Below are 18,544 nucleotides of genomic sequence, written 5' to 3' on the forward strand. Positions count from 1 at the left end.
TGGGCATAGCAGGAATGTGTTTCGTGCTTCTTGGGGTTGCTTCATATTTTTTCTTTATATTTTTCGATAAAATAAATCTAACGTGTTCATTTCGGTACCCATTTATGTAGACCTATTCATTGAATCAATTTTTGGGAGATGCAAGTCTTTAATTAAGATTCCAATAAATAAAATGCAAATGGGCAGCCAATGCCTTCGGTTTTTTGGCATAGAATATGTCATAAGGCTTAATCGTCTAATTGCTTTGTGTTTTTTCATATGGCTTCAGAGTTCATCCAAAGGATAATCATCTTAGGGTAGAAATTGGGCTTACCTGAACTTAGTGTGCATTCTTAAATATTCTTAGTATGTTTGGGCCAAGTTGTCCCAAGGAATTTAGTAACTGAAATTTAACATAATTTCAAGTTTATAATTACAAATATGACTATATGAGTTTCAAAGGGAAAAAAAATTAAAAATATAGAACATAACATTGACAACGGCCATATATATTCTAATAGTTTATGTAGACTTAGCTATTTAACCACATTGGATCTCTAGTTTGAGCCAAATTCGAAAAAAAAAATTAAAATAATAGTAAGAAAGAGTGCCTCAAGAAAGATTCTAGTTGAGGCAAGTGCATGCAATTTCCATGTCATGGTATTTGGATGACTTTGTGTAGAAATAGACTTCATTAATAGAATCTTTTCATTGGGAACTGTGCTTTATTAATTTTGTTGAAAATTGAGTAGACCCACTTCAATGATTTTTGTAGATCATGCTTAGTGCTTAATAATATCAATAATTATCAGTGTGATTATATTACATAATTAATCAAAACCAACTGCACAAAACCACGATAAAAAAAAAAGTTGAAGAAGAAAAAGTTTCTCATTCAAAAGGCAAAATGATTATGAAGATATTCTCCTCGTTTGTAACAAAATAATACTAGTTACTTAGTATTACAAAGGCAAAATGATTGGTTGGCACATGTAAAGAAGGGAAGAAAAGAGAAAAGAAAGAACAAACCCAATAATCTTATTACTCTTGTTATATATTTTATGTTATTTTTAATGAATTTCAACTACTTATTCATATATTTTGATCATCATTTCTAGAATGAGTGTATTGAGCTTTATTCTCAATGGGATAACGATTTTGTTGTGATTTGACTGAATTTATTTTGAAGCAACACAAAAGATCATGGTTTATAGGAAAAAATTTCAAAACTATGGGATTTGGAAATCCTAATTGAACCAAAGCTCAAGTTCCTAATTGCGGTTTGTGTTAGGTATAAGTAGATAATCAATTTGCCAATACATAAAATGTTATATATTCTCATGCATAATTATGTGGGTATTGGTTGAATTATTTTTGTATGATTAATGAGAGCATTAGTGTTTTTCTTATTAGTCAAATGAGGAATCTCAAAGTCAAATCGAAGATTACAATGCTTTTGTGATGTGGAAATTATTGTAAAGTTCACAAACAATGTGTGTTAGCGCAAATGATGGCAACTGAAGCTCGTGGGAAGGCAATTTAATTATTCATTTGGTTCCCAACTTTCTTGTTTTCATGTGACTCTTATTATTTCATTAATTGAAAAAACCTAACAAAAAAACAAAAACGGGATGGCTATTTTCATATTCACGGATCTAGAATTAATAAAGATACTTTCTCTCTTTAGAATTCTAAAGTTTGTACAAGTAGGATATAAAGATTGCTTAAAGATTTCAAAAAATTAACTAATAGACATTTAGGAGAGGAAATCTTATGGGGCCCTTTTCTAATCATTAAATTTGAGCCTATCATTAATTTTGTCTTTTTTGATAATCTGATGGAACCCATATTTAATATTTCATATTGCCTTAACCCTAATCTGACCAAGTCCAAGGATATAAACTAATGAGTAATGAAGTAGAGAAGAAATCCCAACATTTATATAAGTTTGCAGAAAAGTATTAAGCAATAGAAAAAAGTGGAAGCCACAAAAAAAAAAAATTGAAATTAAAAGTAGTGCATGAATGTTCTAAACATAAATTACTAATGGAATTTAGTAATGATTTAGAGGGTGATATTATTTATATTACTATGAGTGGTGTTATTCACGTGATTGTATGGTTAATTTGTAGTTTCAACGCCATTTTCAAAGCGTTAAAAATTGTACTACATAACTACTGGCCATATGATGAGTCAAGTTATTTGCCATACACACATATATGTTTATACAGTTATTGATATATATCATATCTGGTTTGGCTTTTGGATTGGTTACTATATATTTAGTTTTAATATTACCTAGTCAATGAGATTTGATGCTTGAGAAAAACTTACATATGAATGCTTTATCAAGAGGTAAGTCCAGCTACACTAATATTCTAATTTAATCATTTGGTAGATTAGTAAGTCACCAAAAGTAAGTCTCAGAAAAGGAAAAAGGACATTCATATCCCCAAAGTTTAGGGAAATGACCATCTATATCTACAAGTTTTTAAAGGACACCAATATCTCTTTTGACTATAATATCATTCTCTACTATTCCAAAAAAAAAAATTAACTCTAATGATTTGTAATAAATAGAAATATAATGTTAAAATAAATGTAATACTATATGCATTTTAAAATAGTTTTAATATTTTAAAATATTTTAATATTTTACAATCAATTAGATATATTTATTATATTAAAAAGTAAATTTTATAACATATAGAAACATAATATTAAAATAAATGTAATAAAATTTAAATTATTTTGAATATTATGTAAAATAATAATTTTAATATTATTAGTATGTGAGATTCTTTTTTAATTGTAAAATGCATGTAACGCAAATATTTATTTAAAAGCTCTACAATAAATACAAATATATTATTAAAATAAATATAATAATTTACATATTTAAATTTATTTAAGTATTAAAATATTTAATATTATTAGTCTAATGGGTAGATTACATTATTTATATAATATTTGTATTTATTAAAAAATTTAAAGTTAATTTTTTAGTTAATATATTTAAAGGATATTATAGTCAAAAAGTGATCTTGATGTATAACCATTTTTCCAAACCTTGAGGGGGTGTGGTGTCCTTTTCCCCCCCAAAAAAATTTAAATTTTTTAAAGACCGTTCTACCAAATGATAGAGAATCAATGGCTAAGCCTGCCACCTCAACCATTCCTATACAATTTTTTTCTTAGATGAATTTCTTATAAAAATTTATCATATTCAATTTTAAAATAAAATAACTCTTACGTGAGACGAGCACATCACATCATCTACACATTCAGGAGCAATACCTATATTCACTCTAACATCAATCAATGTTGACAATGATAATTAATGATAAATAAAGGAAAATTTAAAAACTTAAAAAATAATTTTATTAATTAGATGGTCCCACTAGAATCATTTTACCTAATTAAGACTTTATTTGGAATTAAGGTTGAACAACTGTAATAATTACTTTAAAGTTATGCACTAAAATTCTTATTAAACACTAACTGTTATAGTTGGGAAACTAAATTGATTTAATTTTATACTTATATAATAGAAATATGTTAATCCTCACTTGACTGAAATCAAGCAAGAATTCTCAAGACTTCATTGAACTCTTAAGATTTTGATCGAGAAATATCTAATCAACACCCACACAAAACAATCAATCAGAAGCAAACAATTAAGAGACACAATGGTTAAAGTAGTTCGGCTTAGAACAAGCCTACATCCATTGAAGAACATGGCAACAAATCTATTCCAATCATTGAATTCTCGTTACAAGCCTAGGAGAGATTACAAGCTTTTCTATCCTTGTTTCTTAGCGCAGCTTACAACACCCTCTAGAGCTATATATATGGCTTCTGGAGGCTTTCAGAAAGGCATCCCCTTCTTTAGCGGATAATTTTTAAAAACCTCCCCTGAGGTTTGGACTTGTTGCAAGTAGATGGTGAGAATCTATTTATTTATAAAAAATCTCCTACCGTCAGTTAACTTTAACATTGACCGTTAGTTGACTGTGCAAAGACAATATTACCCTCAACAACAATTTATCGACGGAAATAACTAAAAAAAAAATTAAAATTGTTGGCGCGAAAAGCACAAACCCTATTTTTTGACAATTTTATCATTGTCAATTCTAAAAATTTACAATATCATAGGTAAAGATTATAACTATTTCATTTTCAAGTTTTTAATTTTATCTTTTTTGTAGAAACTTTAAGAAAATATCAATAATTTAAAGAGAATTTTTTAAATTTTAAATTTTATCTTTCTTGTAGGAACTTTAAGAAAATATCAATAATTTAAAGAGGATAAAATAGCTAACAATTTTAATTTTTTTTAGTTATTTCTGTCTACAAATTATTATTAAGGATAATATTGTCTTTGCACAGTCAACTAACGGTCAATGTTAAAATTAACTGACGGTAGGGGGTTTTTTACAAATAAATCAATTCTCGCCATCTACTTGCAACAAGGCCAAACCTCAGGGGAGATTTTTAAAAATTACCCTTCTTTAGCCCGTGCATTCTAGGTTTGTTGTAACAAACCCAGAATTTTCCCGCCAATCAAAACCGTTATAACGGCTTACCGAAAACGAGCTCGTGATGAGATTAATAGGACTGATCAAAACGACCTTTCAACTGTGCCGTTTAGATCTTATGCCCGTTTTGAAAAGCACACGTGATAATCACGAGCATCACTTAACGGGAAACAACCGACATTGCAAGTTTGTCATCTATCCAGATTACACATGTATTGACAAGTCGTACATATCTTAATACACAGAATGACATATCGGCACCTTCTAGATTTTCAGTTTTAAGCTTCACACTCTTACAAAATCGATTATATCTTTGCTAATTTTATCAAAATACTATTTAAAAATTATATTTACTACATACTATTAATTTTATTTTATAATTATAATTTTTTTTCTAACAACAGTTGTTGTCTTAAAAGTTATAATACCTAAATACTAAATAAAGAATAAGTCTTTATAAAAAAAAAAAAAAAGGTAGGAAGAAACCCGTTAATGAAACGTAAACGAAGATTAATAAACCCATGTTAATTTGATATGATCACATCAAGTAGTTGGTCGAGATTGACAACATCTAGCTGGTGTGCTGAGTAGCTTTCAGTTGCATTGGGAGCCAGAAATGATCTGTAATTTGAATCATGAAAACTAGTCATTCTCCCTCTCTCGATCATATATGATAGGATTTATGTTTACTACTCTAGAAATTTACAAAATATAGGTAGATCTCTGGCTTCGAAATTCTTTGAAAACCTATCTAAAAGTCTAACATTTAGATTTCACAATATTTATAGCGAAATATCGTATCTGTATTGAAATTAAGCTATCATAAGCTTCATTAGGAGATTTTTGTGAATATTTTTTGGAGGTAAGACAAAAAATAGTTTGTGTTCTAGTTAGTCGTAGAAGCGGAGCTTGATATATAAAATAAAATAAAAATTATTTCTGAAAAAGGTCATACTACAATTATCGTATGTTATCACAATGCCTAAGATTGTAGCACTAGCACTTCTAGTTTCCTTCACACTCTCAACTTAGAAATCCATACTCCGTTTGTCAAATTTAGGATGTTTAAAGAAAAATTTTGGAAGTATAAACCAATAATTTTAAAAGTACAACGACTACATACATTGTAATACATAACATAATAATAACTAGAAAGTAATTAATTATGCCTGCAAAGAATGAACATGACATCTTAATAACATGTTAGAATCTCTTATATTAGACTCTATATTAATGACACAATCTGAATATCCAAAATCAAAATAAACGAATGTTTAGGGGAAAAAAAAATTAACGTTCACTTGTACAAACAAGAAAATCTGAACCCTTTTTATTTACCCCCAAGAAAAATAGTTTTGGATGGTTAGTTTAGGATATTGAATTCTAATAATGGTTCGAAGGTTAACCTAACTAAGAAGAACCAAAAAGCCCCCACATTATCTTGCATGAAAAGAATAGAATTTGATAAAGCCCCCCATCGAGGTTTTTCCATAATCCATGCACGTGCGCCGTCTCTTTTCTCTCCCCAAAACGAATTGAATTGATAGATAGACATTCGGTTTGCAGAATGCAAAGCAATATCAAGATGAAGCTGAATATCACACCCTCCATGTATTAATTTTAGCAAAAACATGGACTTTGTGGTCCAAAAACAACTGATTCCAATGCAATATTTTGCAAAGAACAAAACTAATTAACGAAGAGCATACCGAACAAATGGTGTGGTTCCAAATTCCGATATAGAAATTGAGGATTGCTAGGTGAGCCCCCCAATGTGAAGCAAGCGTGAGATTATCAACTACTCCACGTGGGCTCAGTTACAGTAAGCTTTAGCTACCCGATTTGATCATTATCGTCCTTGTCAACGTTGCCTCGTCCACATTGAATTACAACGATGTTTATGCTTTCTAGAGATGGGGGCTCTTTAATCCAGAAACGCCCCCTAGACCTAATAAGACTTATTGATACCACTTGCACTTCCCATTTTTGGAAAAATCACGGCACTGGCTTGCTTGTATGTCACGCAAAATCTTGGTCTATGACACACCCTTCTGTTCCCATTAGGGTAGTATATCGCAGCTTAAACTTGATATCTAGTCAAGGTTTCTCTGGTGTTTAAATGAACTTGGATGCTCAAATCTCCTCAAATATGATAAATGGAAGTAAATTTCTCTCTTATTGAGGGGTAGATCGAGTTGTGCTAATTGCTACTATATATTTTTACTAGTATGAATTCAAACAAATCATTAACCAGTCATATCAGCTCTAAAAAATCGTTTTCATTCATTCAATAATTTTATCATTGTGATGATCCTTGAGCGAACTGAGAGATTACAATATGGTACGATAAAAAAAAAATGTGGAATGATTGAGTGATTTAATTTGGTTGGTGCTAAGAGAGGAGATTATAGCACTTTGAAACTTTTTATCATTTGACCAAATGATTGCAAGAGAAGAATATGCTATTCAGTTAGTGTTCTCTCTCTGAAAAATTCCTTGTAGGCTTGTTCATCTTCGAGCTTTTACTTTCTCACATATATGGTCATTATATAGCCTCTCACTATCTTTGTATATAATGATCATATTCTGATTGTAGATATATACATATCTTTTGATATTTTAATTCAATATATATTATTAATTAAGGGTTAAATCAATCTGACAAATATTAGTCTTTACTGTTAATTTGGAAAAAAAAAAAAAGAGTACTCATGCAATTTCTTCAACATAACCACTGATGAACAATTCCACCAAGTGTAATCTAAGCAAGAAAAGCCGAAATTAACTAAGCCATCTGTCACAAAATTTCCTATATATGTATATTGTACCAATTTTATTCTTTCATAATGTTTTTTAAAACTAACTAATTAAGAGAGAGAAAATTAATTAAGGACAGTTATCACTTAAGATAACGCCTTGTTATTGATTGAAATCCAATATTGGATAGCAACACTGGTTATATCTTAAAAATGAAATAAATTCTTTGATGTTTTGGGTTATTAATTTTTGCAAAACACAGGTTTTGTGAATAAAAATTCGGTGGAATGTGTAGCCGGCCGCCTGTTTTGAAGCACGACTACCAAATTACATCGGGACTTGACGTTGCGGTGGTATATGGAATGTATCTCGGTCGATGGCTACAAAAGCAAACCATGCTTATTATTTTGAGGACAAAGGACGCCTAACCCCGAAGTCTGAAGAAATAATTATAAAAATCTTTAAGTTTTCGATCTTTTCTAATTATAATACCTTTTAGTTCTATAAATTAAAAAAAAAATTAACCTTAAAATTTTATAAGAAATAAAAATATAAAATTAAAATAAATGTAATGATATATACATTTTAAAATAATTTTAATATTTAATTTTTTTATATTTTAGAACCTATTAGACCTACATATTATATTAAAGTAATTTTTAATAATAAATAGAAATATAATGTTAAAATAAATAAATTAAAATTAAAATTATTTTAAATATTATGTAAAAAATAATTCTAATATTTTTAATAGAGAGATATTTTGTTATTAATTGTAATTTTAATATTATTAATAGAGGAATACTTTGTTAATTGTAAAATATAATAAATACAAATATATTTTTAAAATAAATTTAATAATTTAAAATTTTAATATTATTTAAATGTTAACAAATAATTTAATATTATTAGTTTACAAATATATTATATTATTTGTATTAAATTTATATTAATTAAAAAATTTTAAAGTCAATTTTCTAATTCCTATATTCTAGGGGTATTACAATTAAAAAAGAATCTTGGTGTCCCTTTTTTTAAAATTTAGAGATTTTTGCAATCATTTTCCCAAACTTTAAGAATGTAAATGTCCTTTTCCTTTATTGTAAACTAAATTGAGTTATTGTTTGTTTTTGTTCGAGAAATTTTATGATAAGACATATTCAAGTGAATGACAAAAATAAAATTTTTTTTCCTACTATGATCATATATTTGAATGGAATTTTTTTTATCTCATAAAAACCCACCTTAAATCTATTTACTTACTATTAGGTAGCAACAAAAAATCTATCCCTCCGATTCTTTTTTTCTAACCAAAATGATATTTTTTTTAAATAAATTTCGCATAACTTGTATATGGTATTAGAATTTCTCTTGGTCTCAACTTTTACTTGGTCCAATGAAAATTAAATAATTAACATACGTTCAATTTCAGTTATGTTAAATTCTTGGTTGGACCAAGGCAATTTGTTATCAAAAATAATTTTTCATTATTTATTTTTATCTATATATCAAATGCTTACCTTCTACCTATTTATAACATATAAATAGTATACTAGATAACCCATAAATATATGAATATGCTTCCTAATATAAATAACACTCTCAAGAATATAAATGTAAAAATATTCTATATAAGATGTTTTGAGTTTATAAAAATAAACAGCTTACCTCTTACCATCAAATATCAAAAAATAAAAATTAAACAAATCATGTAGACATATACATTTAAACTTATTCAAACTTCAATAATATTCAAATCTATTCAAATTTTAGATAAAAATAAAATAGTGTCTAACATACATTGCTGAATATAGATGTGCCAAGACATGCCTAGATCAGTTTAGTTATGATGCAGCCCACATATTTGAACTCATAATCTAAGAGGACGCCACGTAGCAAGTAAATAGTTGATTCTATTGAGTTTAATTTTCATAGGTAGTACCCAACATTTGTCTTTATAATTGAGTTGAAGTGACATTCATATATTTGATGGTGGGATGAATAAGTAATTTAATAAATCATAAAACGAATTATATAATCAATTAATGCTATCTTCCTGCTTTATGTGGAAGTGTCAAAGGAAGAGAAATTAACCTCCACTGATACGTACACCGAATGACCTCAATCCTGATTTCAAGAATGAAACAAAGAGTTGTTTACTATTGAACCAAAGAGTTAGGGGTGATGCTTGCGCATAAACATGTTTAGAAGAAAATTTTTTTTTTCAAGAGTATACATGATGTCTGTTTCAGCGATGCGGCAGCAACCTTGCCATTGACTGCTAGTGGCCCCAAATCAATGACCAGGTTTAATTTCGATGGTCACTACTCACTAGCTGCTTTGGTTTGAGTTCAACAGTGAGTACCCTTCTTTCAGAATTCAGCTTACATATATATTAAAAGCTTCCTCATGCATGGTTTTAATTTCCGGTGAATATTGCTCAACCTTCTGAACATCTCTTCAATGATGTAACCTAAACACATGGATGGACCATTTTGAACTATCAAACACCCCGCGGCCGACTGCAGATTTTGCATTATGCGGATTGAACATCATGCAGCCTGGTTAGCTATATAAAGACTAACGTATATTACGACTTGTGAGGACCATAATTGTTGTTATCAATCTCCATCAATATGTAATTTCAATAAGAAGAAACTCCTGTTTAGCCAAATCTACAGAGTTCTTGAATATGTTAGATGATTAAAGCAATGCATAAATTCTCTATCACAAAAATAAGAAAGTGTTGTATACAAATAAAATTACCTTTTATGAAATGGGCACTTAGATATTTGATTTAGTGGGTGGCTTGATTGATCTCACTGTCTGATTAATCTACAGCTTCAATACTACTCGTAAAAAGTTATAGAATTCTATCATGTGTTTAAGTATTCACTATATTGTGGGCATTGATAGTCAATAGAGCATTCTTATAGGTGTATTTATATATATATGTAACGATATAAAATTTATTAAAAATCTTAATAGACACATATATAATACAGCCTTAAATTTTATGACTAGTTCAGAAATTTACTTCCAACAATAATATTTGAGGAAAATCCTACAACCGTACACATTTGGCAACAAGCACAATGATAATAGGTGACAGAATATAAAGGGGTTTAAGTGAATCCACATTTGTATCACTATTTATTAAAATATTCAAGGCCGCCACAAAGCTTATCATTTGGAGAAAGACTTAAAAGAAAAAACCTAATTATAACGCAGAATCAGTTTTCAATCCCAATCACATGCTAGTCTCATGGGCTCATGGCCAAGACTCTTCCCCTATTAAATCCCCCATCCCTCTTTCCCTCTCCACACAAATCCCGCTTCTCATATTACAATACATAATTATCCTCCCTTCTATTCTCTTCTCCAATCTTCACTTGTCCCTTCTATTTTCATACACATTCACACTCATCATCACTTTCTTTTGTCATCTCCCCTCCAATATTCTTCTAAATTTCTTCAAACATCTGTCTCTTTCAGTCTTTTTTTAATGTATAACAACAACAACAGCTTTAACTTATCAAACATGCCACAAAGTTTCATCACCAATGATGAGTTTCTAAGCAACCGCTGCATTTGGGTGAATGGACCTGTCATAGTAGGCGCCGGCCCTTCAGGTTTAGCCGTTGCTGCTGGCCTTAAAAACCAAGGGGTACCCTTCATCATCCTTGAAAGAACGAACTGCATTGCCTCTCTCTGGCAAAACAGAACCTATGATCGTCTCAAGCTTCATCTTCCTAAACAATTCTGCCAACTTCCAAACTTCCCATTTCCTGAGGATTTTCCCGAGTACCCCACCAAGTATCAGTTCATCACCTATCTTGAATCCTACGCTAAACAGTTTGACATCAACCCGCGTTTCAACGAAACTGTTCAATCCGCTAAGTATGATGAAACTTTTGGTTTCTGGCGAATCAAGACCATTTCTTCTAGTGATTCAAGCTTCTGTGAAGTTGAGTACATTTGCCGGTGGCTTGTTGTTGCCACAGGGGAAAATGCTGAAAAGATTGAGCCAGAATTCGAAGGCTTGCAGCATTTCGAAGGCAATGTTATGCATGCTGGTGACTATAAATCAGGGGCAAGTTATCGAGGCAAGCGTGTGCTTGTAGTTGGCTGTGGCAATTCAGGCATGGAGGTTTCTCTTGATCTTTGTAACCACAATTCAAAGCCTTCAATGGTAGTTCGAAGCTCGGTAAGTCAAAATACACACACACACACACACCCACACCCACACACACACACACATATTGCTGTGTACAGAGGAGGATTAACAAATGTGCATGTTTTGTTTTGATGATCAACAGGTTCATGTGTTGCCAAGGGAAGTGCTTGGAAAATCAACATTTCAATTAGCAGTTTTGATGATGAAATATTTCCCACTTTGGCTTGTGGACAAGATTCTGCTAATTCTTGCAAGATTAATACTTGGCAATGTTGAGAAATATGGCTTAAAAAGGCCACCTACTGGCCCTATAGAGCTCAAGAACACTGAAGGCAAAACCCCTGTGTTGGACATTGGTGCTTTGCAAAAGATTAGATCCGGTGACATTAAAGTTGTCCCCGGAATCAAGAAATTTTCACCAGGAAAAGTTGAGCTTGTCAATGGACAAGTTCTTGAGATTGATTCTGTAGTTCTTGCAACTGGGTACCGGAGCAATGTCCCTTCTTGGCTTAAGGTGAAAGAGACTGTTTTTCATTTTTTTTTTAAATTTTAAAATATGTTTTCCGAATACATTTTATCTTCTTCATATAGATCCAGTTTTCCTCTACTGGGATTTGTTTCTTGATAAGAAAATTTTGAGTTCAATTTTCTCTCTCTCTCTCAACTAACACACAAATATTCTTTTGTATTCTATGCAATAATTAATGATTTGGGTATCTCATAAAGATTCAAATCCATATGATTTTTTTTTTAAAAAAAAAAATTGGGTATCTGTCAGGTAGTTAGTTTCTGTTATTCTTGATGATCTAGTCTTTAAATGTTTGTTTATTTTTATTTTTATTATTTTTTCTTCAGGAGAATGAATTCTTTTCTGAAAATGGGATTCCAAAAAATCCATTTCCAAATGGATGGAAAGGCAAGGGAGGGCTGTATGCAGTTGGGTTCACAAAGAGAGGACTCTCTGGTGCTTCACTAGATGCAATGAGTGTAGCACTTGACATTGCTAAGAGCTGGAAGGAGGAAACAAAGCAGAAGAAAAAGTCAATTGCTTCAAGGCACAGAAGATGTATATCACATTTCTAAAAGAAGTGCCAAGCCCAACAACATATTTTGGAAGTGTTTTTGTCAATCTGCTCTGTTTCTTCTATATTTTGGCAACTAATTGTTGATGTAGAAAATTAATAATTTAGAGCACTAGAGAAAAAAGAATACAAATGACACCAGTTGTAGCCCTCTCCTACAGAGAAAGCCCTAAGATTTGAAAAATAATTGTGGATTTTATTTAATTTTTTGTACCAAGGAAGATGAGGCTTATTTGTTTTCTAGTTCCTAAGGAATTAATTTTGTATTTCAATTTCAATTTAATAACTGAAGTCAATTGGAAAGTAGTACTTTCTTTTCTTCTATTTTTCTATTTTTTTTTTCAATATGGTCCATGAAGACATTAATGCAACTGATGGGCTCTCTCTCCACAATCTGGCCCACAATGTACATAGTTAGTTGAAAAAAAAAAAACCCAAATCTCCATAGTGATTTGACTTTGACTATTTTTACAGATAAAAAATAGGTTTTGAACTCTTTGTATTCACGTTGCCTTTGCACATGGATAGAGCCCACAATGAGGGTAGGGGTAGGCAAGGAAATTCCAATCTTGGACGATGCAAGTGAAAAAAATCACTAAATTTACCTTCCATAAAAAAAAATATATATATCAAAATAGCGTTATTAACTTGAGAAGAACTTCTATATATATATTTTTTTAAAAATTGATCAGAACTTTTATTTATAAAAATGATTAATGATTAGTCTCTTGTGCGGACATTCAGAAATGGATTTAGAGATGACTTTTTGCAATGCAACGTTATTACTAATATTTTTTTTAATCAACCATATGTAAGTTCTCATTGTAAATTAAAGATATTCAGACTAAAAAATTTTCAAGAAAAGAAAAATAAGATGAATTGCTAGTTCAATAATATTAGATTTCTATGATTTTCTTTAAAAATAATTATATGATTTTATTGATGCAAATATATTAAAACAATCAACACTTAAATGGTATATATAATGTATCAATGACTAAATATAATCAAAAGATATCTCAATAATTCTCCCTAAATTTAAACAACAAGTTTGTCACTTATTTATAAAAGAAGCCCTTATTATTGATATGTATTGCATTGTTAAATGAATTACATGTACATATTTTAAATGGTGTGGTAAGTGACATGTTATTCAATCCGGTAGATGATAAATTTTCACATATTATCAAAATGAATCTATTACCCCATCAACCAATCACTTCAAAAATGCCATATTATTTGGTATTTCAAATACTGAGATATAATTAAGGGTATCAATCTTTACTCACTTTTTTTTTTCTTTAAAAATTATTGGAACACTTAAAAGGCTAAGCTAATCGCCTAGCCCTAGAGTTCTACTTCCAAAGCTTCTCCAAGAATTTCTGCAATCTCTAAAGACTATTACATCACATGAAAGTTGCTAATATTGTATCCATTACTTTCATCCATTGAAATTCCACATGCAGCCAAGATTGTGCTTCTTTAACTATGATTTTACTTCTATTTTTTTTCCGCTATGGTTCAACTAGAAAAAAGATTTGCGTCCCATTCAATTTGACATTGAAAAGTAAGCAAAAACATATATTTTACCAGAAAGAAAATTTAGAAGGGAGAAAGACAACCCATATGAGTACCCATGCTGATGAATCAAATTCAATGGCCCATCTAAAATTTCTTCATCACCACAAATAAACGAATTTATGATGGTGAGATGATCTCATCCAATATTTGCCTTCATGAACATACTATATACGCAAGTGTCTTCTTTAATTACTTCAATTTTGTTTGATGCAATAAGCAATAAGAAGCGAAGATTTGACGCTCCGAAAAATGCCCTACTTCCAGCCTACAACATTAAAATCTACACCTGTATGTTTGTCCAATACCACTGCAATTTCTAAGTTTCTCATAACCCTGCAACCTCTTACTTGGACATCCACAGTTACCAAGAAATGAAAACACATGGGTCTTGGTTCCAACCCGATAGCCCATTACTTCTTGTTCTCATATGAATCTCTTGAACATTTTCTGAACTTCGACATTAATTACAGGTTTATTTTACAGACAACGTAACATTGAGTTACATGTGTGGGTGCATGTCTATATTTGTATCAAACATGCAGTAGCTTCGGGTTTTCAGAAGATGAAAGACAAGACCTTGTTTCCGACCCCATTTTCATAATGTCATCTTATCCAAATTATCATTTCTCAGTTACTATTTTGTTTGTTAATAATAGATACTATTATTGGATCCTTAACTAATAACTATCAGCTTAAGCTTTAATTTTTTAGGTATTGGAATATGTATATATTTTTTTTGCTTACTTTTAACCTATATTCGAGCTTTTATCCCAAGTCTTTAGTTTATATTTTGTTCGAGAGAGCTTGTTAACGATTGTCTCTACTATTATTTGTTGAGCTCTTACCTATCAATTTAAAATTTTAAGTTAAGCGATTTTACTGAGAGTTACCTTGCGCAGACATAATAATTAAGTACCTATAAAAACAAACGTACACTTCATCTTTGCCTAATTTGAGTAAAGGACATTCATTCTTTGTATGTACACTGATTTTAACAAATGCTATAACTAGCTAGGGAAACCTAAAAGGCTAAAACTTACTTGTTGAGACAAGCAAATACTAGCAGAGCTACGATAGACTAATTGACCAAATGCATATGTAGTCAACAACTAGCAAACAAAACAATCGTAGACCCATAACTTTTTCAACACAAAGGAGCTAATTCCACCTGCTAATATACACTTTCAACTTTGGACTCTAGCCATAGCTTGTCAAACAGAAAGAGCTAGCTGTTTCTTAGCAGCTGAAAGTTTCCACGACTTCTTGTAATGCTTTCATAATTTTGTTCGATATTTCTTCATTCTCAATTTTATTTGTCAGGCTGATGATCTTCAATTTCTGCTCTGAGTGATCGATTCCTGCCCACTACTTCAGAACTGGTTGGCATAATTGGTTGAATGTCCTTAAATTGATTTATATTTTGTAAATTTAATTTAGAAATAACAATAGTACTATGCTTATTAACTAATATATGAAAGTTTCTTCGTTAAAATGATGCAACATTCATTAATGACAATTTTTTAAAATTATAACATTAATTGTTACAATATCTCAATCATCCAGTTGATAAACTAGTAATTTCATTCATTTAACAAAGTGCACATAGATAATATTCTTGTTGGAGATGTATCCGGCCATACATATGAGATTATATAGATCGAAATCTATGACAAACTAGATTAATATGCATACAAACTGATCCACACCTTGTATTTTTCCAGATCTGTAAGATAAAATCTATTATAACAACAATTGGATAGACCATCATCACATACTAAAGAGCAAGGGAATAAATCATTTCACATTGAATAGCCAGTGAACCTATAAAATTAGAGCTCCAATAGAGATATCTCTTGGTTCGTTTGTAAGGTTTTCTCCTTTAGATTTGCCTTATCAACTGATAGAATAACAAATCTATTGCAAGAACCAATTCAAACCTCATCACTTTATAGATCTAACCTTTGGGAGCAACAAGCAGAAGAGAAAAACACTTATTATCAAAACATAACAACATAAAAACTTCAATTAATGTTCTAAACATGGTAAATTAGAACTATGTGATGATTTTTGAAAACATTCAAGATACATGGGGCTTTTTGTAAATTGACGTATTCGAGCGGGCCCATTTGGGATCCAAAGAAACTGGGCTGACTTCTCAACAAGACCCATTGGAGTGTTTCTTTAGAAAGCCCATTAACAATGTGTGAGGACTCCGGTTTAAATTACAAAAGTACCCCGTAAACAAATGAAATTCCTTCTCTCATTTCCCGCCAGTTACTAGCTTTCATAATATAGTAGACTGAACTGAACTTTCCAATGGGAATACACAGCTGCAGGCTCCATATCTATTTTTGAATTCTCTCTCTCTCTCTCTCTATATATATATATCTCTCTCTCTCTCTTTTTTTTTATTTTTTATTTTTTTGTCTTTATATTTTTACAAACACTGCCAGTGAAGCTTTATCCGACCAACAAAATATAAGGAAAAAAAAACAACAAATAATTTAATACAATTTTCTTATTTTTTTTTTAATTGAAACTTCAATGTGCTGATAAGCAGTAAAATTAAAAAAAAAATGAAGATAAATTTTTTTTTTAAAATGTTGAGAGAGAAGAAAAGCTAAAAGTGAAGATAAAACAGAGAATGATTATTATTATTGCTGCTAAATTTTGCCAGAATTTTTTAATAATTAAAAAAATTGCAGAATTTATCCTTCGGAAGTCATCCAGAAACAGCATTAGAAACCATTTTAGAAACTTTGAGATTGTAGTTCTTATTTGCTTATTTATTCTGGTGGACTCGCCTTCTTGTAATGCCACAGATCCTTTACAACATTGTAAAGAACTTCTCTTTTATTTATCTTTTTTTTTTAATTATTATTATGTTTTAAATGATGAACTCTATCTGTTTAATGTTTATTATTAATTTTGTTAATTATTTTTGGTCTTTCGCGGTTGATTGCCCACGTCAAAAATAATGCTCAAAGGCTGTATTATCATGCAGCAAACACATGATAACAACCGGTATCAACGTAGCAGCTGAAAATTTGGAAACTACTTCAATTTAAAGTTTGTTCGATTTGTAATCTAATGTGTAATAAAATAAAACATCAACATGAGATTTATTTCTTTTGCGGGAGCTTCCACAAGATACTAAACTTTATAGGCTTGGTGATTGTGTTGCATTGGAATTTACCTGCCCATCCCAACTGCAAGTTGAAACTTGAGGGTTAATGGAAATTTCAAATTTGTACTGATTTTAACTTAAAAAGAGTTATCAAACTATTTTTCTTCAGACATATTCCAAACTTTTTCATATTTGATGAAATTCTATGAGTTTGATTTTTGCTTAATTTTTGGGTTTCAATTAGCAGGACATGGTGGTTTATGACCATAATTTTAACCTATTACTTAGTAGCTGTAGCATTGGCCAAGAAAAATAGTCAAATTTCATTCAAAGGCTCATCATCTGAATCCCACACGTCCACCGGCGTATGAGTTACAAGTTTCACATATACGAATATATGATCTATATGTTATTAATTTGATAACTCATTAAGAAATTCAGTTTTCGGCCAAATAATAACCCTTGCCCCTCACTTTGAGTGCTTTCTTGGAGACTCTAATATTTCTTCCTGAATTATAATTGAATGACGATAGACAAATGGAATAGATATCTTTTAAATGGTAAAAATTTAAACCGTACCACAATATAACTGTGTTCTAAGATAGTCCCAATATATTTTCTGATTGCAATTTTTAGTGACCTTGTCATTTTAATGAACAATTGAGTGTTCAAAAAATAATAGCAATAATAAGAATTCATTATCAATTATAAAAATTATAGAATTTTTTTTTTTTTTTATATACATATTTGAGTGATCGACTTCTATTTGGATCCGAAGAAACTGGTCGACTTCCTTTCTCGCCCATGTAAACAAACCTTCTGAATAAGGGAGGCCGGAAGCCCCTTCTTTTACTAATTTAAAAATCTGGCAAGTGTTTTGATTTTCTTTAAATTTAAAGTTAAGGGATTGAAAATTGATTTGCTTATATAAAAAAATTGATGCCTTGATCATCATCAGCACACCCACTGGGACATTTCATCAAACAGTGCGTTAATTATACCAAGCGCACTTGCCTTTCTAACAGATTTCTAATGATTAAATAAAAATATGAACAAGTTTTATTTAGATTTAACTTATTTAACAAATAATTCTATAGTTGTTTGCTTTTCCCAATTATCAAAATATTACAGAGGACATCTCCGTCAGAAACTCTTCGGGTGCAAATGCACTCACTCACCGGAGAAGAATCACTATCTTTCAGCCTCAGGTAATGATATTTTTATTGCTGTGTGTGTGTGTGTTTTTTTTTTTTTGCACTTTTAATTTTTCCCTCTTCAATTGATCTAAGAAAAGAAAGGGGAA

General features: G+C 30.4%; 1 protein-coding gene across 1 annotated transcript; it reads left to right on the top strand.

The window, feature by feature from the left end:
* The first annotated feature begins 10,616 nt into the window (after positions 1-10,616).
* On the top strand, positions 10,617-12,699 carry LOC18032700 (probable indole-3-pyruvate monooxygenase YUCCA3). The gene is made up of 3 exons (XM_006420362.2): positions 10,617-11,481; positions 11,594-11,965; positions 12,307-12,699. Exons 1-3 carry the CDS (start codon positions 10,780-10,782, stop codon positions 12,532-12,534), a joined length of 1,302 nt encoding a protein of 433 aa, XP_006420425.2. The 5' UTR covers positions 10,617-10,779; the 3' UTR covers positions 12,535-12,699.
* The last annotated feature ends 5,845 nt before the right edge of the window (positions 12,700-18,544 follow it).

This window comes from Citrus clementina, unplaced genomic scaffold (genome assembly GCF_000493195.1).
Source record: "Citrus clementina cultivar Clemenules unplaced genomic scaffold, Citrus_clementina_v1.0 scaffold_9, whole genome shotgun sequence".
NCBI classification, from domain to species: domain Eukaryota; kingdom Viridiplantae; phylum Streptophyta; class Magnoliopsida; order Sapindales; family Rutaceae; genus Citrus; species Citrus x clementina.